The following is a 24427-nucleotide window of genomic DNA, read 5'->3' as shown; positions in this document are numbered from 1 at the left end:
TAGATAGATAACATTTTCGTCAGTCCTTAGAATGCTATTTCCTTTTTCCAACCGCCAGAAAATGTCTTCACTAATTATATTCATGTCAGTGTAGTGCCACGACAATGCAGATTCTCTCGTGCCTCGGATAACCATCGCCAATTGCTGGATTCGATTCGGAACCTGAGATGCATCCTAATCAGTTTCGTCTTATAGAAACTGCCATTATTTATTATTGTGTATAATTTCCTGATATGCACACGTCGCTGGCTGAGAGAGCTACATGTACAGCGCTGGCTGAGAGGACTACATGTACAGCGCTTGCTCAGATCGTTACACGTACAGTGCTGGCTCAGATAGTTACATTTACAGCACTGGCTCAGATAGTTGCATGTATAGCGCTGGCTCAGATAATTACATGAGCAGCGCTGGCTCAGATAGTTACATGTGCAGCGCTGGCTTGCAGCGACTATCAGGCCAGTGGGTTTTGTTCTATTTCATTCAAATATGCCTTTTCTTTAAGTGTTTCGAAGAATCAGCATAATGAATATAACATTGTGCTGAACATAACATAAGGCAAAGCTTACCGAAACATTTCATAGAAAGATAGCAGGGTATTTCCTTTTGTAAAATTGATCGGGGCTTGAAACATCTGCTCAGTAGTGGACGGTGGGAGGTAATTCATCAGGCTGAAATCGACACTCGCCTTGGGTAGCGGCGAACACAGCTCGACGAAAGCTAACGCTGGCCTCCAACTAAATTTAGCAGTGTGCCTTCATCATCTTATCTTTGATCGATTATTGATTTTTGTCCTTTCTCACTTGTATTTTTTTGCTGGACGCTCAATTGAGGACTACGTATTCAAAGTGTGATAATTTTACAGCTCTAGGCTACGAAGGCTTTGACATCAAATGGCAATCGTATAAAAACTGTTGCGAGTTTTGATCGATTTGTTTTGGGTACACCAAATAAGATTTTCGTAAACCAGATCAGAAGTTACACCGCAGTATGTCAGAGACTAAAGAGATGATTTCACAAAAGTTGATGTGTGTTATGACAAAGGTGTGCGGGTGTAAGATTCTGTAGTGGAGTATACATTGTCCCGCGCAATGGCACCTCGGGTCCAAGCTGGTTTGATAAATACTCTGTTGTGATACCTGAGTACTATGTAGGTTTGCGCACAAAGCGTTATTTGATATGTAGGAATGGACAACAGACTACGTAGCTTTGATTGGGATTACTTTAGACGGAGAATATTCCCCATTGGCTTTGTAATTTTGAAGTGAAAAAACACAAATAGATGTACAGAAAATCGTTTGATTGACCACGCAGATTTGTCCGCCAGATAAATTAATATTTTATAGCAACAAGAGACTTTTGCGATGCATCTTGAAAAGAAATAATTTACGTAAAGTTATAAATTTGAAGTATTAATCAGAGATTTCAATTTATACGTATGGCCAAAGACAAGCTATTAATTAATCTTGTATTAATGTTAAAAACTTTTGCTCTTATTTCATTTAATCAATCGCAGCATATTTTAGTGAAAATTGATTAAGTTGAAACCTATGCCACATTTTCCTGCAAGATTAAAGACCACAAAAATTGGAAGTAATTGAGACAGTAATTATTTATTTTATTACCTGATATTTCCGCGATATGGTATCAATTTATCAGTGATCTCTATGTATCTTGAGTAAACAACTTTTGCTATCGTAGTCTGTAATTATAACGATAGATCGAAGTGAAATTACCGGTGGTCGGTTTTTTCACAAAGTTAAATGTCACAGTCTCATAAAATAACACGAGGATCATGTTGACAACAATGTATGCGAAAACTGAAAGCGTCTTAGTTCCGCCTTTAAATATCCATAAGCAATGTAACGAGCGAGATATCCATAAGCAATGTAAGGAGCGAGATATCCATGAGCAATTTAACGAGCGAGATATCCATGAGCAATGTAACGAGCGAGATATTTATAAGCAATGTAACGAGCGAGATATCCATAAGCAATGTAACGAGCGAGATATTCATAAGCAATGTAACGAGCGAGATATTCATAAGCAGTGTAAGGAGCGAGATCTCTATAAGTAACGTAAGAAACGAGATATACTTAAGTAATGTAAGTAGCGAGATATCCATTAGTAATGAAATGAGCCAGATATCCATAGGTAATGAAAGGAGCGAGATATAAAAAGTACTGTAAGGAACAAGATGTCCATAAGTAATGTAAGTAGCGAGATATCCATAAGTAATTTAACGAGCGAGATATCCATAAGTAATGTAAGTAGCGAGATATCCATAAGCAATGTAAGGAACGAGATATCCATAAGCAATGTAAGGAACGAGATATCCGTAAGCAGTGTAAATAGCGAGATATCTGTAAGCAATGCAATGAGCGAGATATTCATAAGCAATGTAACGAGCGAGATATCCATAAGCAATGTAACGAGCGAGATATTCATAAGCAGTGTAACGAGCGAGATATTCATAAGCAGTGTAAGGAGCGAGATCTCTATAAGTAACGTAAGAAACGAGATATACTTAAGTAATGTAAGTAGCGAGATATCCATTAGTAATGAAATGAGCCAGATATCCATAGGTAATGAAAGGAGCGAGATATAAAAAGTACTGTAAGGAACGAGATATCCATAAGTAATGTAAGTAGCGAGATATCCATAAGTAATTTAACGAGCGAGATATCCATAAGTAATGTAAGTAGCGAGATATCCATAAACAATGTAAGGATCGAGATATCCATAAGCAATGTAAGGAACGAGATATCCGTAAGCAGTGTAAATAGCGAGATATCTGTAAGCAATGCAATGAGCGAGATATTCATAAGCAAAGAAAGGAGCGAGATATCCATAAGTAATTTAAGGAGCGAGATATCCAGAAGCAATATGTACAGTCTACCCCAGTGCGTTTTGTGGACATCAGGGCCCGGTTTGGCGAAACTTTTTAAGTTCATTAAATTGCTGAAATACGCAGTTTTAAGTCTTTTTAGATTAATTTTACTTTTAAGTACTACATGTAGCGTATCTGGAAAGTCAAACACTGCATAAGTATAGTATTTTGTTGCTTAAGCTGAACGGATATGCGTCAGCAATAAAAATCTTTCGTGAATCCAGGCCCAGACATTTAGTTTGTGAATAAAACTGTATCATAGCGTTCACTTCTGTCACCAGCTACAGCCTTCAAAGACTGTACCGTGAACGGTACTTGGTGGGAACACCCGGAGAGTAATCGCCCTTGGACAAACTACACGGGCTGCGTCAACAATGAATCCTTGGAGGTAAGGAGAACTCTAGCATAAGTATTTTTAAGTATTGTCAAAGAAGTGTTTCTTTCCTTTGTTATTGTTGTTGTTGTTCTCTCCATTTCCTTGCCCGTGGGGCTGATATGAACCGATCCTTGACACAGGGACAGGGACGCCCCGCGTAGAAGTACACAGGTTGTTCCGGAGCGATTGTGGATGGCATTTCTATTCATTGTTTGTCACAATGGATTGAATTAGACACCAGTCTGGAAAGCACATTGCCGCATTAAGAAAGTGGCTATACCAAGCAACTTAGGTGTTTGGTAGAACAGGACAACGGTCCATAAAGCACATCGATGGATAATGACAATGGGTGTGTCTGTGTAGTTTAAATAGATTTATATTCTTAATTTTGTTCGTCTTCTTGTCGCTATATATCTTATCAATGTCAAGAAAGAGTTACCATCGGTCACATATTGATTCATTGTGAATATTTATTTATTTATTTATCTATTTATTTATTTATTTGATTTGATTTGCGTTTTACCCGGTTCTGAAGAGCATTTCAGTTATACGACGGCTGACATTGTGAACGAACATGGCACCTGACAAATATTATATGTGTTGATTGTAGGGGCATAAACAGGTTGTTTATCTGTACATAGGCGGGTATTTCATCTCAATTACCTTCCTGGCCGTTGCTCTGGGGATATTTTTCTACTTTAGGTAAGTATAAAATGTGATTCACCTTTCTAATGAGAACAGCTGGCACCGTTAACTGGTCTTATCAAAGCTCCCTCTGCATTGTCACTTAGGAATAACAATCGCATGACAAACCATTCAAAGCGTCAGAAGTATATATATATATATATACACAAGTCGTGTATGTATGATAACGATAAGCATAGAAATTAGTCTGTTGTTATCTGCACTTGTGGAATTTTTTTTTACCTTTCTTCCATTTGCATTTCGTCTCGTGGGATTTTTTGTATTACCTTTTTCGAAACTCTTTGTCACAATCTCTTATTTCAATGACCGTCAGTTTATACGTTTCGTTGGTTTTCTTTGATCTGTGAACTACGAGCATTGCCACAGCATAATCGAAAACGGCTTTTGCCTGCTTAATAAACATGTCTGCAAGAATCCCTATCGTGATTCAAGAATATTTCTGAACGAAAACAGCAAGACGCCTCTTGTGTTTTTGAGGACGTTTTGTATTGCTCTTAATAGCGGAGCTAATCGAGTGAAGCAAACGCCGAACTCTTGCCCGCCCCATACTCTCATTTCATTGTCTTGAAGGTTTATTCTTTATTTAGATCATTATATTGATGAATATTAAATAGCCATAGATCCACAGAGCCGACTACATGTATGTATGTATGTTTGCTTGAGATTTATCGTCATATAACATTTTGTTCAGTAAGTGACGACGAGGAGTCATTAGGTGTGTGTACATATACTTTGGCTTCTTGTGGCAAGGGGAGTCTATGCCCTCAAAGCGCTGCCACAGCTGAAGTATCGTACCGAAGACATCAGACATGACACCCCATCCAGTCCCATTATACTGACACCGGGTCAACCAGTCCTGTTTCCTTCCTCTAACCTCTCCTTGCTGCGTACCAAACGATGCAGCAACAATTATCATTTTTAAAGTCTTTGGTATGACCTGTACCGGGTTTGATCCCGAGTGTCCCGACGACCTGCCGGACACTCTGACCATAAGGCCACCGAAGCCATAATAAAGTCAGAATTTTAAACGGATACCATATGTAATAAACACTCCCCATCATTGTACATATTTAAATATTTGCAAGATCGGTGATTGTTATAGATAGCCACGTTGACAATTTGAACAGGTGGAAACCACGTTGACAATGTGAACAGTTGCAAGCCACGTTGACAATGTGAACAGTTGCAATCTGGACTGAGAAACATATTTTGATTATCAACAACATACAAACTACGAGTAGCATGATACACAATTTGGACACTGATTTCATTCATTCGCCTAGAACACTGCTGCGTGTTTCCAGCACCATTTGCATGATTCCGTCCTAATTTCGTACTCAATGTAGTTTCTTAGATCTTTTGGTGATTTGTGCTGAATGTTGTTTTGGGAATTGGCCTCGTGATTATTGACCCGGAATATCCATTTTTATATTTATTTGTTTATTTGATTGGTGTTTTACGCCGTACTCAAGAATATTTCACTTATACAGCGGTGGCCAGCATTATGGTGGAAGGAAACCGGGTAGTGCCAGGCGGAAACCCACGACCATCCGCAGGTTGCTGCCAGACCTTCCCACGTACGGCCGTAGACCATTTTTATTGGAGGCCGATGTTCGATGGCCTTCGTGGCCTATAATGGCCAGCGTGTTAGTGCAGCGCGGTGAACCAACAGCCTCTCACAACCCCCAGAATCACACTTGTGATACTTCAGGTAATTATGGGTGACAATTAATGGATGGTAGTAATGTTTTCTCACGTTTGTTTGCATTCAGACAGCTGAAGTGTGATCGAGTTTTGATTCATCAACACCTTTTCGTCTCCTACATCCTATCCGCTATCGTCTGGATTCTAAGCTACAAACTCATCTACCTGGATGCCGTCATCATCACAGAAAATCCCGTGAGTCCTTTAAGGAATTACATAAGCGACGCTGACTGGCCAAAAGCGAAGATAAAGTTTCATGGATTAAAACATGTAGGCCTATATGCACAGTACCGAAAATTCAAATTAGCCTAGCTGGACTTTCTTATCTCCCACACCAGCCAACCAGTGGTCTTTTAAGGAATTAGAAACAGGCTTTTTAACACTTCTACTTTTTTAGGAGTCCCAGCTTCACCAATGGGCACTATCCCCCAACTCTCCTCGATGAATAAATATAGAAACGTAAAGATATGCGTATACGAAAGCTTAATACGCGACCTAAAATGAGCAGAAAACAAAGAACGGGGCGGGGCGGGAATAAGTATGGACAAAGAATCCGTGAATAAATCGCATGCTTTATTGAAAATTGTCTTGGCGAATGTTTAGTCGTAGCTAAGTTTAGAATGCTGAAGAGGATGTCCATTGTTCTTGTATGGGTACACGTGTATTATCTTGTTTACTTGAAAATTGTGTTGGTATAACGATTAATACGCGCTGAGTTTGTGTTGGTGTAACGATTAATATGCGCAGGGTTTATGTTGGGATAACGATTAATATGCGCTGAGTTTGTGTTGATATAACGATTAATATGCGCTGAGTTTGTGTTGGTGTAACGATTAATATGCGCTGAGTTTTGTGTTGGGATAACGATTAATACGCGCCGAGTTTGTGTTGGCATAACGATTAATATGCGCTGAGTTTGTGTTGGTGTAACGTTTAATATGCGCTGAGTTTGTGTTGGATAACGATTAATATGCGCTGAGTTTGTGTTGGGATAACGATTAATATGCGCTGAGTTTGTCTTGGGATAACGATTAATATGCGCTGAGTTTGTCTTGGGATAACGATTAATATGCGCTGAGTTTGTCTTGGGATAACGATTAATATGCGCAGGGTTTGTGTTGGAATAACGATTAATACGCACTGAGTTTGTGTTGGGATAACGATTAATATGCGGCGAGCTTGTGTTGGGTTATCGATTAATATGTGTTGAGTTTGCTCTGTTTCTCAGTAGATTCTCTTAAAATCGTGAAGATGTACTAACGTCATACTGAATTTGCTTTTTTCCCTTAAACTTTCCCTACTAATATAGAAGTACGCATAATAAGCTGTTGAGCTCGGACTTCAGTCCAATAACATTATTGTAATTTAAATTAAAAGGTATTACACTGTACCTGGGAAGGTCTGGCAACAACCTGCGGATGGTCGTGGATTTCCCCCGGGCTCTGCTTGTTTTCCTCCCACCGTAATGCTGGTCACCGTCGTATAAGTGAAATATTCTTGAGTACGGCGTAAAATACCAATCAAATAAATATATAAATAAAGTATTACTATCAGATTTGCGCTTCATTTCAACAAGAACGCATTGCCCTAGGTGACGTCATAATTATGCCAAAACAAGTGGCATGCTGGACAATAGGCGTGGAGAGTAATTTGTTTTACAATAACAAATACTACACAGTAAGACAACCTTTCTATGTCAGCCAATAGACTGCATTGTTTTGTCTTTTTTACAGCGAATTTCCTAACATCCAACTCTAAAACCATACTGCCGTATGGTCATTTACTACAAGAAATGTAGTATATTAAGGTTATATGTTCGAAGCCGCAAAAGTGACATGGTTTCGTATTTTACATGTACCGGAGACTTTCTTCACTGCGCTATCTTGGTCCATTTCGTTTCAGATGTGGTGTCGTCTTTTACATGTAACAATGCATTTTTCAAGATGTGTAACGTGATCTGTTTCGTTTCAAATGCATGGCTGTATTTTACATGTACGCGAGAGTTTTTTTTCACAGTGTGTACCTTGGTCCGCTTCGTTTCAGATGTGGTGTCGGGTTTTACACGTGACCACCCGTTTCTTCACCCTGTGTAATTACTTCTGGATGTTCTGTGAGGGCCTGTATCTCCACACCATCATAGTCACTCCATTCAGTCCGGGGGCTAAACTCATGTGGATCTGCTATGCGGTCGGTTGGGGTAAGACTTCACTCAAAAAAATAATCTGTTAGTTTTAACAGAAAGTCCGTTGTCTGAGTGATGCTAGGATGTATTCTGGGATATGGGATATATGTTAGGATGAATATATGTGATATGGTTAACAGAATAATCTGCTACAATAAAAGAATACATTCTAGCGTCATTCAACAGTCAACAAACGTTGTTTTAAATTTACCAGATCATTTTTTTTTTGAGAGTTCCTGGTTCGATTACCACTGGAAATTAATGAATGATTAGGACTTAACGCCACATCGGCAATATTTCAGCCATATCGTGGCGAGTCCACTGGAAAAGTAATGTCAGTAGTTTGGTATAAAGAGCAGGAAACATAAAAATGATGCCAAATTTAGATGAAAGCGCGTGAAAACGTGTGTGCATTTATGATCTTTTCTTATATTGTTTTTAATTTTTCTTTCAAGAGAAAATAATTTTTGAAAATATTTTTGTATGATGCATATTAGGGACAGTTTCTTAGTATGTATAGCCGTGGCATAAATAAGGATGTAACGCATGTCTGATAAATTTATTTGAGTGTAAATTTGTGTTTATATCCAGAAATATGCGTTTAACCTGAATTATGATAGTGTTTAGGAATATATTAAAAATATAAATACGATGAGTGGAAATATAATTATTAAACATGTGTTACATCCTCATGCATAACATTATTATGAAAACCTGATAAACCTGATACCAAGAGGTTGTCTCAAGTAGCCATCAAAAAAAGTTTTTTTTTCTTTAAAGTCAAATCGAAAAAATATTATGTACAACTAACTTTTCGCACTCTTCCATTATAACTTCATGTGATTTTTATGCTTTCCCCACGTTTAAGGTCATAGTTGTTCGCACAACATCCAACATGGAAAGTTTCTAGACGTAAAAGAACAAACCACATTTGATAAAACTATGTCTCCAATCCACGTGTATAAACTGTAACTTACCTGAAATCTTGGGATTGGAATTTCGAAACCTTCGGTAAGAGAGAGATAAACTTTATATCATTCAACAAAATATGCACTTTCCAAGGTCCCGCCATGTTGGAGTCTTCTCCGGTGAGAAGCCACGCATCCTTCTCATGAATATTTGCCGTGACGTCACTGTGTTTAAGGAAGCCCCCATCTGGTGCCTCGTGCAGACCCTTGTTATTAAGCAACGTTTAGCCGTGTAACTCAGCCCCAAACATTCATGGCCAATAATAATTTAACTCATAAAAATCTTGACATGGGTTAATCCTCAAAATCTACGGAGATGGGTACCTATCAACGTCAAGGGGCCTCCGTGGCTCAGTCGGTTAAAGCGCTAGCGCAGCGTAATGACCCAGGAGTCTCTCACCAATGCGGTCGCTGTGAGTTCAAGTCAAGCTCATGCTGGCTTCGTGAGAAGGTCTGCCAGCAACCTGCGGATGGTCGTGGGTTTCCCCCGGGCTCTGTCCGGTTTCTACCCACCATAATGCTGGCCGCATAAATATATATATCAACGTCAATGGGATGTCAGTCTCGCCACAACCTTGTGCCCTCTAGCCAACGATTTCAAGCTTTCGTCACTAAAACTCATACATATATCTACTCAAAGTTTAGACATTTTACATTATTTCCATACGAAACATGAGTATGTATAACGAAGGTTGGTCGGCTGGTAGTAAAGAAAGATTTTATACCCTAAAACACTCAGAATTACATCTGTGAAGTGCTAACAGGGTACCGATTCCACCTGGCTACCGGGCCTTCCGACGAGTAGTTTTAATACCACGTTCTCATTTTGTGTTTGGCGACGTACACAAGAATATTTTCATTATAACTCAGCGACCAGCGTAATGGTTCCAGGAAACCAGGCAGACACCCGCCTGTGGTACCAGTAGAGCATTTTTCACGACTTTCTTGTCTTGTCTAAGAGCAAGGACACACAAGGTGATGATGGGTTCAAACTCGAACATGGACATGGCATTTGTAGTTTTCGCTTTCTTTTGTTGGTGCATTGGTGACAATAAGCAGTCGCTGACTCTCGTGAGTCTGTTTCCGCAGACTACTTTATTGTCTTTCACCAATATGATTTGCAAATATGTACGCCACACGTGGAAAAGTTTGTCAGTAACGTGCCAAATGTTGGTGGTTTAAGCCCAGTACGCTCGTTTCCTGCTCCCATAAAACTGACTTTCCACCGTATAATTGAAAGCTTCCTGAACACAGCGTTAAAACTTTGTTAAATGAGTAAATCAATCTTGTTCCCAAGCATCTGTTCTGATTATTTCTGTTCTATCCAGGTGTTCCAGTTATTCCGACAGTTGCATATTCTGTTGCTAGGGGGTTGAATAACAGATATTCTACTCGGTAAGTGAGATTTAAGAAACTCACCTAATTTCTACACTGTACCACTGTGTATCACAGATATAATGCTGATCACCGTCGTTTAAGTTGTATATCGTTGAGTACGGCGTAAAACACCAATTAAATAAACAAATTTGTTTCACTCATGTAATGCTGGTCACCATCGTATAAGTGAAATTTTTGAGCACAGTATAAAACACCAGTCAAATAAATAAATTCGTTTCACTTACATGACGGCAGTCGGCTATTATATAATGAGTTGAGGAAACCGGAATGTCCTAAGTAAACCACCGACCTTCGTCAGGCATTTGACAAACTTGTTGACTTAAAGCCTCAACCAAAACCGATAGAGTTGCCGTCAAAGATGAGACATAATTGGTCATTGACATGGCACTTGCAGCACGTCAGGCGGTTTAGCACCTGGGCCAAATAGAACCCTTAGTATTTCGTACGGTTGTAACTCAGATGTTGATGCTAATGTGATCTCAAAAATTCAATGACATAAAATACGTTATAGCAACTACTGTTCATAATTACACTAGTTAAGCAATGATCAAACATGATGGTATAATTACCCTGCCATGTATGTGAGCTCTCGAAATATCTGACTAAATGACGATCAGGTTTTGCTAAATCTTTGGCCTGTGGAAAATAAAGGTGTATTGCCCTGGAGTTTCTAGTGTGACTGGAGAATTAACTGTCCATATATTAAAACAGTGTCTGTACAAATTTCTGCTGGTATATTAATTCGGACTGTCCTAGGTAGGAGTTACAAATGACCGCAAAATGAAGGGATGTTGTCAGATCTGTCACGGCTGTTATGTACGACAGAAACACACATGTGAAATTAATGATGTCCTTTTAATTAATTTATAAAATGTGTTCAGAAGTCACTTAACCTTAAAATAGATTAAAGTTATGTCTGTTTCTTTTATAGATGCTGGATGAAGTTTGGTCCGTTAGAATATATCATCGTTGTACCCATAATTGTTACCTTATTCGTAAGTTCATAATTCTTATCATTTGTCTACATGCGCTCCCAATAAGAAAACAATGTTCATTCTGTACAGACTTATTAGTGTCATGTGTTCAAACTATTCACCTCAGGCGAATTAATTTTGTCCCAAATGTAGAACAATTTCACCGCTGTCCAAACTGGGTTCACCACAATCCAAACTATTTTCACCGCGCTTGAAATAGTACAACCGCGGAGAAAAGCAGCGTAAAATACAATAATTGATTGCCGAACATGTCCAGATAAATAAATCGTTAGAGAAGTGGCTTTCTAGAAAGTAGGTGTAGAAAATATAAAAGAAAATCCTAATGAAATTGTATGGCACAAATGAACCACCGTATTTCTTTCCACTTTCGAGAACACTGTAAAACAGGCACACAGGAACGTCGATTTATGTCATTATAGAAGTTGTCATCCATATAACTGACTTAAAGTTAACTTTTAAATGCCTCCAACAGATTGGGTTTATTCTCATAGTTGGCCAGAGACACTGCCTAACGATGTTGTATTTTTGTTTTGTTCCTCCCAACCCTTTCTTTGACACACTTTGTCCACCTGTCCAATAGGCGAAAAAAATCCAGAGCCGATTGATCATTATTCTGTATGGTTTTAACTCCCTTTGGACTGTGTCAAATTCTGCAGCAATTGTATGAACATTTCTTTCGAGATACAACTTGAAAGACTCCATGAGAACAAGAACCCAACAGAGCAGACGACATGATTAATGAGCTGTGAATGTCATTGGTTCTCCTGCGTTAAGTTGTTTATTTCTCTTTTTTTTCTTGCAGGTAAATTTGGTGTTTTTGTTGAACATTCTCCGTATTTTACTGACAAAACTCCGAGCGAGTTACGCACGAGAAACATGTCAAACGCGGTAAGTGGGTTATTAGGATCTGGATGTATACTCTCGGATTCCTAAGCAAGAACTATACAAAATGGGGCATTTTATGTATGTATTTATTTATGTATTTATTTGATTGGTTTTTATTGGGGTTTAACTCCATGTTCAAGAATTTTTCACTTTTGCGTTGTCGGTCAGTTTTATGTGAACTATCGGCCTTTGATAGGCGACTGATGAAGTTTCTCACGTGAACTACGGATGTGCATACCATATCAACAAACGCTATAAATATTTATAGGCATTTTAACTCGCCTTCTCTGTGTTGTCAACTACGCAATCTTATGCTATGAACTACACGACATTATACTGTGAACCACATAACACTATGCTATAAACTGCATAAATCTATGCTATATAATTAAGACGTACAGCACAGAGAGAATAACCAGAGCAGAGATGACAGTGTGATAACTGGCAAATGGGCACACGAAGCTGGTGAAATGCGGCATGTTGTCAATTTACCTTGGTTAGGGTTTTATGCTCACCGTTCATTTAAATGGATAAATGGTTGCAAATTACACGCCCACTAGCACCAAGGCTTAAGCGGAATTAGGTAAAAAAAGAATGCAGTGATGTTAATTGCAATTGATCAGACGTCACTGGCCTAGAAATACTCAAACTGCTTTGTTGTCATCACATTTAACATACAATAACACTAAAACAATGCAGAGCGACCACATATTCCTATGCTGTGAACCACACGACCCAATGAACTGCAAAATGTCATGCTGTGACGTACATAACGCACTGTTATGAACAACGCGGCCCAGTGTGATGAACTACCACGGACTGCATGCTATGAACTGCCACGCGCTGTATGCTATGAACTACCACGCACTATATACTATGAACTACCACGCACTGTATGCTGTGAACTACCACGTACTGTATCCTCCCACCTGACCGCCATGCGTGGAAAAACTGAAACATCGTTGAGTGCAGTGTTAAAACACCAATCAATAAATCAATAAAATTGATAGAAAAATGTCAAAATGTCTGTTCCCCACAGAAGACCTGATTGATCCTTTCTGAGTGGAAGCATGTTTTTTTCCTTTCTCCGGAAACACTCGCATTGGGAATGCAATGCCTGCAGGCCTACTGATTTCCGATTCCTGGGTTGATAATTGGCTTCGGTCATAATTATTTGTAAAACTGGAGTAAGTGACGGAAGTGTAAAGTTCTTGAGTATGGTAATCAAACAGAGACACATAAGCTTTGGTGGAGATTTAATGATTCAAATGTAAGGAAACGTTCAAACCGACTAATAATTCTGAATGCTAATTTCGTGCTACACCTCACTAGATTTCGTCGTTGACGATTATCACGACACGTGGTGAACAGTCTAACTGTGCGTTCTGTTCCTTGGAATTTATACTAACGTATGTTAAAAAAATATCAGCACGAAGTGGAATATCCCTGACAATTTGGCATAGGCTATATGATATATCGGATTTCCCCACCCATGAAACTGACGGCCGTCATATACAAGTGAGAATTCGGTGAGTACGACTTTTGGTGTGATTGTATATTAAATGTGATGACGGTGCGGCACTTATAGTAATTCTAGACCAGTGGCGCCTAATATATTGCCATTTATTTATTTGATTAATTGTAGTTTTACGCCGTAGTCAAGAATATTTCACATCTATATCACATGTAACGGCGGCCAGCATAATGATGGGAGAAAACCGGGCAGTGCCCGAGGGAAACCCAATATTGCAATTAACATCGATGCATTTTTTACCTAATTCTGCTTTAGCCATGGCCCGGGGAGGGAGGAGGGGTGGCGGGTTGGGGTGAAACTTGCTATTATTTAAGCATTTACATCAACATTTTAAATAAACCCGAACTTAGGTAAACTGACAAGAGTTTTGTCGTTTTGTCATGCCCAACGGTTATGTGTGACCATTTGCCAATTATCCCACCGTCGTAGCTCTATGCGGTGTTTTATATTACCGAATAATCACATTGATGACTAGGTCTAAATATTACCGGTTTTCATTGCAGGAAAGCTGTTCGCGCAACTCTCATTCTTATACCACTTCTAGGCATCCAGTATTTGTTGATGCTTGTCCGACCGGCAGAAGGCACTCCGGGTTACCTGGTCTACAAAAGCGTTGTTGCCTTCCTGTCATCATTTCAGGTACAGTATTGCATAGTGATATGGGATAAAGCAAGGCCCATCCTGCCCAAGGGTAGAGTTGCTTTTTCAAAATGTAATTTATTAAAGGCAAATGAAACACTAACGTGAAGTATAAGTCAAGTAAAAGATCATTAAATTCTGTCCTTTAAAATAGTTGGATTTAATATTTTAGAATTTCAACGTAGTAAAATGCATCTGAAACTTTTACTGGATTTAACTGTACCGCTTTTCTGGCCAAAATTGGAGCAGTACATACATTATAATTACAGACGTAGAGTATAGAGAGTAAACGTATGTCTGATTTAAAAAATGCATGTCTGATTTAAATGTACAGTATGAGAGTAGCATAAAACGCCTGCGTAGCGGTTTTCCTATCACCATTTCTCCGGTTAGCCTACGTGTGACCATTTGACAGCTAATACACCGTTGTCATCTGGTTTCACTCTCGATGCTGTACGTTTTAAACTATATCCTATGCCTCGCCTTCTTTCCAAGTGAAAAATACAGCTCTGTTTTATTACCTGTATGACCAAATTGCATAGATGCCTGATATCCACTAAATGAGTTGCGAAATATGAAAGTGTTGCGTTTAAAACGCTACGTGTAATTGGAATTGCAAAAAAAAGGTGATCATTTTACCGCACCATCCATCGGACATTGGTGGCAGACGAAGATTGTATGGCCGTTTGCGCAGTCTAACGTTCGCTGAAGATTAGTCGTGCACACGTGGTAAAGGTCATCAGTAACTTGCCAAAGGTCAATGGTTTACGCCGGGTATTCCGGATTCCTCTACTTATAAGACTGCCATTGTATAAGGGAGTGTAACGTTAAGCAACGATCAAATAAATAAATTAACAAATAAAGTAAGGTTCTTCTTTAATAAGTAAAGTTTCTTTTTGCCCAGCTGGTAATAGCGGAATCCCTCTGAGACATGCTTTTTCTGTTTTGTTTTTTATAGGGATTTTTTGTGGCCTTACTCTTCTGTTTCCTGAACGGCGAGGTAATGTCAATGCTGAAGGGTACCTTACATAGCGTTAGCTGTCTAACGCCAGGTCACTCGCTGGTATTAACTGATAAATAACCCGGGGAGCGAGCGCAGCCTGGAACACACGGCAATCTACACGGCCTTTCACCAGCGCGTTGATGTGGCTGTTGTTTAATATATTATTTTCGTCAGCGATCATCTGAGTAGATAAGGCTGTATTCCTCAGGCCGTTCATCGGTGTTAAATGTCTTTAGCTGCGCAGGGTTGTGAAGACGTGAAGTTGTGAAGTGTATGGCACGAATGCGACGACAGACTGGCTGAGAGATCATTTAGATCGTTCTGAGTTATTAAGATAATGGTTTTCACTGTCAACCAGCCCAACGTTGTTCATGTTGGGAGAATTTCGCGACCCTATAGAGTCTGTTGAGTACATTTCAGCTTAGTGGTTTGGAATGCGCGTAGGTATTCTTGTCAAAATATGCAGAGATGAGCTAGGTACTCTTGTGAAGCTTGTCTGAAGAAATGCACTCCTTGTGAATGTTCACTTAGAATGCAAAACCTAAATGCTTAACGTTAGCCATGAAAATGCATATGGACACATTACCTAAGGGACTGCCTTTTCCTGCGTAATGGCGACTAGGGTCCAAGGTGGACTGGCCAGTTTTCTCTTGTAATACATGAAGATGTCACTAGTTTGCCTACAAAACGTCATGGTAAAGGCGGGAATAAACAACAAATTACACAAATGTGGCCAGAATTGCTTCAGGCGACAAAGGTTCCTCAATGTTGAAGATGTGACGGAAACTGGGCATTGAGTAATTACTAATGTAATGAATGTCGGTTAATTAGACGTAGACGTAGTTATTATGCCTATCTATTACCATACATGCATACGGTTGCCTTTATTGCAGTTTATTATAATGTGTTTTGTGTGTATGTATGTAAATAGGTTCGAAATCTACTGGAAAGAAAATGGCGCAAGAGACTTAAGCAGCAAGAAAGCAGCAAACGGTCAAGGACGTCCAGAGATGCAGGCGTTCTTGGCTTGGAGATGTCTGCCCGGAAAGCCAGCGCTAACAGTCCTCCTCAAGCATACACTCAGGTGTTCTCTCAATCTCTCACCGCTCAGGTACTAATCAATAGCCATGATAGACCGATAGGGCAACAGGTAACTTGTGTCTCCTTCTCAACACCTACAGAGTACCAACTGCTCTTGAAAGCTAGATTTTTATTGGTTCAGGGTGACGTGTCTTGCAAGAGATTATACCACTGGCACAAGTAGCGGTGATGGTTTAAGGGCACTTTAGGCTAGTGGTGAATTGCTCTGACTTCATGCTTTTATCTGTGTACATTTTTGAAACATTCCTTTTCTTCTTTTCGTGATTTTTTGAAACGTTTTTATGAAAGGTGTATAATTTTAAATAAAATTAAAAAGTGTTCCCTGGAAAACCAACACAAATGACATTAAAACTTTGTTAAACCACGAGGTAACTCAGGGCGTAAGCCCAACTCAAGAATAACAAATCTGTCAACTGCAAACCCTCGTGACCTTGATTTGAAAAGTAACAAATTTTAACAATATCAAAAGTGAAAATAATTTATCAGTAGATCGAATTTAAGAACTCTTGATGTTGTGAATCCTGACAACCTTAGACTGATAAAGCATTTCAAGTCTGCATTTATTCTCCAATATGCTGTTAAAATGACACCTTAACCGTTGCCTCGGAGGATCTTTCATCAGTTCTTTTTTCTATCAGCTTTTAGACACATATGTAAACCGTGCTTTTTTGTCAGAATGTGTTGTCTAGAGAACACTCCGTCGTATCCGTGGAAACAAGGAACCTATCTTCTCATGCTTCTATGCTTTGCCTTGTGATATCTTGTTCAAAATATCTATCTCTCTTTCCCTGTCTGTTCGGTTTATTGTGACCTTTTGAACGTCTCACTTTGAACGTCTCACTTTGAACGTCTCACATATATGTATCATGTTTGATTGCCTTCAACAGTCAAACGCTAGAGGCCGTTCTCATGGCACCAAGTGTAGTGCATGCCATCAGCACAACAAAATCCGAGCAGCAGAGCTTGACCCCCTCTGGAAGCTGTAAGGAATGGTGGAACGGGTTATCTTGAAGGGGGCTCCCACCGCACAGAAAGTGGAAGGCAATTCCGTGTAGTCATTGTGTGGAAGTGGTGTGCTAATCTCGCTTTTTCCCGAACAATCTCGCGATAGTGCCCGACGAACGGTCTGGTCACACAAGGTCAAATGTTTCGAATACGCGGAAAAGGCCCCGCTTTTATGGAGGGGTGAGGTGAGGTGATTTTGGGGTGGGCAAAGAGAGTGATGATTTCAGTAATTGAAATTTTGTGGTTGTTAAAATAGTACATGACTGCTAGTCGTTTAGATGTTATGGCGACTCGTATGGGACTTCAGTCGGACTGCACTCTTTTGTCAACTTTCTATGAGGTCAAGAGAAATATGCTATACCCTTCGTGCATAAGGCTGTCAGATGTTCCCAAGGGCTTGTGTCTTGTACAGGCATTCATTGCTGGATTTTAATAGCTTTCAGCTTTCGTGTGAGCAGAAATGTCTGGGCACTAAATCGTGTGTGATTGTTCGGGACTCTTTGAAACACAAATGTGGATATAGTATGTGTTGAGAATCACCTAATCTTGCGCCGTTCCGACGAACTCCTTTGTTGTCTGTTTGTCAATTGTACAAGGCCTGCAAATGTTGTACAATTGGAAAAGTAAAATAATTTGATATGAGTGCTAATTTTGTTAAGAAAAAAAAATCAATAAGTATGTGCTGAAGTCACAAAAATAATTCCAAATTGGAAAAGTGTTGAATTTTCGCAGAGATGGTTCTGCCAAGCCTCTTGACAAAGAATTGCATCTTTCATGACATGTTGTTCGAAAACATTTTCATCCTTCAAAAACATTTTTAATTCAAACTAATCAAAACCCGTGTTGGAGTGGGTATGTGACAGCTTCACAACAAGGGAGGTAACCTGCTTTTCCACATCTATGTGCACCAGTGTGCTACTCTGTCCTTTGCACATCCTTCTCTCACTTATAATGGCTGGTAGTTTCCTCTTTTCTGAGGGAAATCTATTTCAATGGTTTGATCTTTGAATCTTGGTACTCGTCATTTTCGCAAATTAACAAGAAAAAGGTATAACATTTTTTTTTTAATTTCAGACTCACCAGAGCCAATATATTGCAAACTCTTTCTCATTATTTCCAGCTGAACTTGACTGCTTACATTTGTCGTGCGTAACAAATAATGATGACAGCAGAACACTTAATGATATAGTAGCCTACAGCTACCCCAAAGCTGAAGATTGAGATAAGCTGTAAACGAGTGACGTATAGTATTGAGGAGCTGAATGCAGGTGGATTTAATAAGCCCTTAAAGGAATTATTTATGCTTCCAGAACATGGTGATCGGTAAACAAATGTTAACAACAGTTCCTTAACAATTCTGACATGTCACATGATACAGTAGGACTTTTCTTTAAATTTGACGACAAAGAACTTGAATCTCCAAACTATAAACTCAACGTTCTCCCGGGGATTGACAGTATGATTTTCACTCAACATATGACCTTACCATTTACCCATGACAAAATACGGGTTAAAATTTTACACAATGGAAACAAAACATAAATGATGAACTGGTATTTTCAAACAAAGCAGAAAGTAAAAAAAAAACAAAATGGTGCTTGTGCATTTCAGTCACACTATCTGTTCGTACATGTTAAGTAGAGTACATAATTTAAAAAAAGTTTTACGTTGAAACTGTGAGAAATCCGCATTATCTGTATGGTTTTAGTAATGGATAAGTCTTTATATCAGTGGTACATTTACCGCGGATAGCTTAAGGCTCTTTAGTGAAGGCTGAAATGAATTGTTCTGAGTTCATTGATGAATTGTTCTGAGTTCATTAATGAATCGTTCTGTGAATCTGAAAAACTTTTCAGATGCTGGTTGAAACGTTTTCCATAAAAAGTATAAAATGAAAGAATATACGCTGGAGAACAACAGTTTCGCAAAACTGGTCAAAATTAAACTATTCTTGTCAGTTTACCCATTCTTATGTCCGTAACTGGCCGAAAATTCTGTAATCCAATCACAATCTGTTCTGCGATGGCGCACCGTCATTTGAATGTGGCGTTGATGGCAGACAGAAGTGCTAGCTACTACACACTCACGGCTTTATCACACACTCTTTTTATTTCGCCAAGGAAAGTGATGATTAACGTGTAACGAACATGCTAAAAGTCATGACCACAGGGTACTGTGTGTTTGGTACGAACCCATTAACTGCTTTAATGACTAATTAGACTATGGTAGTGAATCCCTAGATGCCTGACACGTTTGTTATCTGCCCTCCAGCGCCCTTATCGTTATAGAAGACCTCTTCCCAATCCTTGTCTTAATTCACCCCTTTCTTTGTGATTCACCATCTTTGCACGAGATTTTTCAACTGGATGTTTTTTTTTCTTGTTTGTTTTTGTTTCTTTTGTGCACAATTAAGTTAAACCCTAGTTAATAACACAACGTTAAAATTGTTGATATATCGGTGCGGTTACATTCTGTTATTACCTCTATTACAGTTGTGCGTTTAATTCTTTCAGATTGTACCTATTAATAATTATCTGATGTATTGTTTTTGTAATTACATCCCGTATTGTGAACACCTTCTTTACGTTTATTTGTCACTTGAGTTCAATTCGATGTGTATCAGCGCTTGCTTTAATGTTTTTTTTTTGTTCGAGAGGAACATCAGTCTTCGTCGTTTTCATTTATTATGTTGTTCTTTTTTGTCCATGTTTTTTATTTACATCAGTTATGTTTTATTTTTTTGCCACAGGATGACTGCCCTGAGGAAGAGAATGATGAACTGTTATCCCCTACCCTGGGGAACGAAGGCAATGATTGCACTAATGGCGATATCAGACGCTGAGATGGTTTTGTACCGGCATGTTCGTCCGTTTTCCTCTTCTGCACCGTTCAGTCTTTCGTTTGGCACTTTTTTCTTAGCACTGCACTTGGAACGTTTTTTCCCCCCGCCAGAGCATTATTGACTTTACCCGACTTTTATGTTTGTCCGTGGACGTCACTAGCAAATGGGAATTTCTATGACATTTACTAATTCTGGGTTTTGTTTTGTGAACACCACAACGAGCCAGTGAAATTGACATGATTTGGTTCTTTACTTCATCAATCGGATGGAGTATGTTTTGTGGACGCCACACTCAGCTAGTGGGATTGACATGACTTATCTCTTTATTCCATCAATTGTTTTAGATGTTGTTTGTGGATGTCAAAGCTAGCCATTGTGTTAAACACCACTTTGTCCTTAATTTCATCAACTGTGCGGAGTTTTATGTGGACTGCACATGGAGCCATTGGGACCACTTTATCGTATCGGTTGCATTGGGTTGTTTTTTTTTCTTGTGGCTAGACGTTACATCTAGCCAGTGGTCGTCTAGACGACTTTATCAACTAAGTCATCAGACGTATTGTGACGATGGAAAAACGACCTTCGCGACTAGCTCGCTGAATCTGGATAGTTTTTTTACATGTACCACACAAGTATAATACTTTAGTTATGATTTGTCTCAAAATGACACGCAACTAAACAATACCAAGCATCTTTATTAAGACTAAACAAGAACCCCAGATGCCTTAAATGTATATTTTCCGTGAATTCGATATGTGACGTCAGTGGCGTTTTTCAAGTCGGTTAGGTTTTGAAACAGGTGTAAATGCTGCGAGTCTGTACGGACTACTTTACTACAGCCCATCCGCAAGAGACCTTGAATCGTAAATACCGGCTTACATCCGGTGGGGGCCGCTTCCATATATTATTTTTGACGTTAATCTTGATTTGAAATATGATTAAAACCCTTATTTTTAGGCCCTGTCTGTTTAACACTGGAAACACCTAACGAGTATTATGTTATACCACTTGTATGTGAAACTTTCAACTCATGGGGCCACAAATTGTGTATTTCATGTATATCATGGTTTTAAGTTTGAATTTGTCCCGTGGATTCGTCCCTCGGGATCTTGCATACATGTGTACCGTTTTCCCTAATACGTGATGTATTATTTTTCCTTCTTATGTCACATGGGTCCGTCAAGCTCGCTTATATCGGAGATACCATCTCCAGACATGGAAGTAAAAATGTCAGCTTTACCATTTTTTTCAGAGAACGTTTAAAGGATACATGAAAATTTGATATAAAACGAAGAGTATGATCTTAGGGAACATGAAGAAAGATATGCCGAAAAAGTTATATATGTGGTATATTTTATATTTTTTAATATCCCCTCCGTATTATGAATATTTTCCGTCAATGATCGGAAACGTTTGGAATGACGCCATCGATGAACACGAGACCAACTGAGCGCCCTCCAGTTCCAGTTCACCTCTCCCCCACTGCTAAATGTCTTCAGGAAAACTAGTTTAAAGCTATATTTACACCCCAAGAAGGGGCCTCACCATATTCTCCATATTAGGAATAAAAATCAAGCGTTTCGTGTATCCTTTGAAATGACCAAGGTCGAGTAGGTTATGTTGGGGAACAATCACCAATTTGAATTTGTTATTTCCAGTGATCTTGACATTCATGTACTTCCGCCATTCTGTATGGTATACTGGTATACTCAGGGGCAGTTTTCCTTCTCATTTATTGGCGATTTACATTTGTGGTTTTTTGTGAATATATAATTCTGTATCCTAAATATGATGGAACAATTTTCCGCCTGGATTTTATTCTCAGTGTCTCATATTTTACATTTCTAAACATACAAAATGCTAACAGTTTAACATTTGCTTTTAAACTAAGAGAATAAATTCCATAAACAAAATTACCCATGCCTGTAGATCTCTGTGTTTCTTGTTTAGATAGCACGACTGCTGTCTTGATCAAAACTAAAACAACAATGTATTGATCTAATACAGTGTTAAGCTCGTCCTTCATCAAAGATGCACACCCATCGTTCTGTGAAAGTGATGATTCTAAATGTTTCACTATAGTAGCACCAGGTAGGGCCCGTCCACAGGTGTTTTATTCAAGACAAAACTAAACGCCAGACTTTAACATTTACACGCTATAACACAAAGTTATATGTACAGATATACTGTTTAATAGTTCCTCTTAAATTATGCCATACTATGTTTTTATGCTTTGTTTTGTATCGCATATTTTTTTTCAACGTTTTGATGTTTTTTCAACATGTACTTATGCGTAAGCTTGGCTGCTTTATGTATAATACGGAAGGCAAGTGGGTGAATATCTATTAAGTGCAGATGGCTGTTGTCGGACAGAGTAGCTATAACAAATACCGCGCTTGAAATTTAATACTATGTAATATTTACAATGTTTTTTTTCCAAATACGTCACTTTTACCCCCTCCCCCGAAAATCTCCGCTTTCAGTCAGATTGAACATTCGTCAGTGAATTTGAAATGTGAGCTAGTTATTTTAAAAGCTTAGGAACTGAAGAATCGTAAACAGAATATGTACGGACTGATCTTCAATCTCGGCGAAGTCGTAAGCCCTATCCATAGTAATCACTGCCTAAATACTTCTTCAGTGAGACTGAAGTATGGATGATATACACGGTGTTGATACCCAAAGAAATTTTGGACAGGTAAATAGTCAGGCTGGTGACCTGGACTACCCCCAGTGTCCACACCCCGAGCCCTCTTTTTGCTACACCTAACCCTACTCCTCCAACACTTCCTGCACCACTAAGTGAACAATCAAATGTTGCTTTCATCAGAGTTCTTCATAGACTGGAGTGCCGTGTTGAAGGTCACGATAAAGACGATGTACACCGTGTGGGTTATCTGTATATACGCCTGTTTTATATCCTATCACTACTGTGTTATTTAGAGACACACCCCATTGGCCTATTGTATGACAATTCCAGTCCCATAACGAGAGAAGATATATATATGTACATACCCATCACAAGTTTACATGCATGGTTGTCGATCAAAAGAAAGGCTGATTTCTCAATTTGTATATGAATGCTTTTGTTTTCCAGGGAACAAAACTGTTTGTCTCTCATCTACAGGTGAACATAATTTTGTATATATACAGTCGAATATTTTTATTATTGTCGGTGCATTTGTGTATATCTTCAGGTATAGTGCCAAGATTTTTTTTTATATATATACCGGTACATTAACTGTGAATGTGTATGGCAACTTTGCAAAGGTGAACAAGTGTCCCTATGTGTGGTGTTTGTGTGAGTTGAAGCAGAACACCAGACAATGCTGAATAATATAAGTTGAAAACCAGCTAATGCTTGGCAATATATGCTTAACCAGGCATTGTTTGACAATATATGCTGAACCAGGCAATGCTGGACAATATAGGCTGAACACCAGACAATGTTGGGCAATAGTTGCTGAACCAGACAATGCTGGGCAACATACACTGAACACCGGGAAACGCTGGATAATATTTAATGCTGGTCAGTCTATGCTGAACACTAGATGCTAGACACCAGACAATGCTGGACACCGGACATTGCTTTGCATCATTACAATGCTTGGATACTAGGTTATGCTGGACAACAGATTACGCTGGAAACTAGGTCATGCTGGAAACCCGACATTGCTGGACACCATGCCGTGCTGGTCACGAGGTCATACCGGACACTAGGCCATGTTTGAAACATTTCCATGCTGAAAACCAGGCCATGCTCGACACACACCACCTGGAAGTAAGGGTCTGAAATCATCATTTTATACAAGCTTTGACCCCTTCCCAGTCGATGCCTAATTTGTGTATATAGTTACTGTACTCATGAGTCAAACTCATTAACTGGAAAGAACGTGATGTAAAAGGTTCTAATTAAAGACTTGCTTCATTTACAAGACTTTGGTGTGGGTGTTGGTGAATATGTTTTTTGGCGTTTTTTTTTTATCGATTGGACTATCGTCAGAAGTTGTCTGTGTATATAGGCTATGCTTATTTATTATTTATTTTGATTGATTGATTTTACTTATTTGATTGGTGTTTTACGCCATACTCAAGAACATTTCACTAATACGACGTCGCCCAAAGTAATGTGCAGTTATATAAGTATTGTTAGATTTACATTCGGTTTGGACACATTTGTTTTCTGATTTTCTGTCAGTGCAT

At 39.0% G+C, this 24427-nt stretch overlaps 1 protein-coding gene across 5 annotated transcripts in view; it reads left to right on the top strand.

The window, feature by feature from the left end:
- LOC135477411 (calcitonin gene-related peptide type 1 receptor-like) overlaps nucleotides 1-24112 on the top strand; it is a 109985-nt gene extending 85873 nt beyond the window's left edge. For 3 of the 5 annotated variants that reach the window (XM_064757492.1, XM_064757493.1, XM_064757494.1), the window contains 11 exons: nucleotides 3169-3275; nucleotides 3874-3965; nucleotides 5741-5867; nucleotides 7716-7869; nucleotides 10151-10217; nucleotides 11152-11215; nucleotides 12018-12103; nucleotides 14138-14273; nucleotides 15232-15273; nucleotides 16208-16387; nucleotides 20132-24112. In XM_064757492.1, coding sequence (XP_064613562.1) covers nucleotides 3169-3275; nucleotides 3874-3965; nucleotides 5741-5867; nucleotides 7716-7869; nucleotides 10151-10217; nucleotides 11152-11215; nucleotides 12018-12103; nucleotides 14138-14273; nucleotides 15232-15273; nucleotides 16208-16387; nucleotides 20132-20224 — 1148 coding nt within the window. In that variant the 3' untranslated portion in view covers nucleotides 20225-24112. Of the gene's footprint in view, nucleotides 1-3168; nucleotides 3276-3873; nucleotides 3966-5740; nucleotides 5868-7715; nucleotides 7870-10150; nucleotides 10218-11151; nucleotides 11216-12017; nucleotides 12104-14137; nucleotides 14274-15231; nucleotides 16168-16207; nucleotides 16388-20131 lie in introns of those variants that run through there. The other 2 variants (XM_064757495.1, XM_064757496.1) reach the window with 2 other exon arrangements.
- Nucleotides 24113-24427: the final 315 nt, after the last annotated feature.

The sequence above is a fragment of the Liolophura sinensis genome, chromosome 11 (assembly GCF_032854445.1).
Source record: "Liolophura sinensis isolate JHLJ2023 chromosome 11, CUHK_Ljap_v2, whole genome shotgun sequence".
NCBI lineage: Eukaryota > Metazoa > Mollusca > Polyplacophora > Chitonida > Chitonidae > Liolophura > Liolophura sinensis.
The sequence above is the reverse complement of the archived record's forward strand: the minus strand, read 5'-3'. Positions and strand labels throughout refer to the sequence as shown.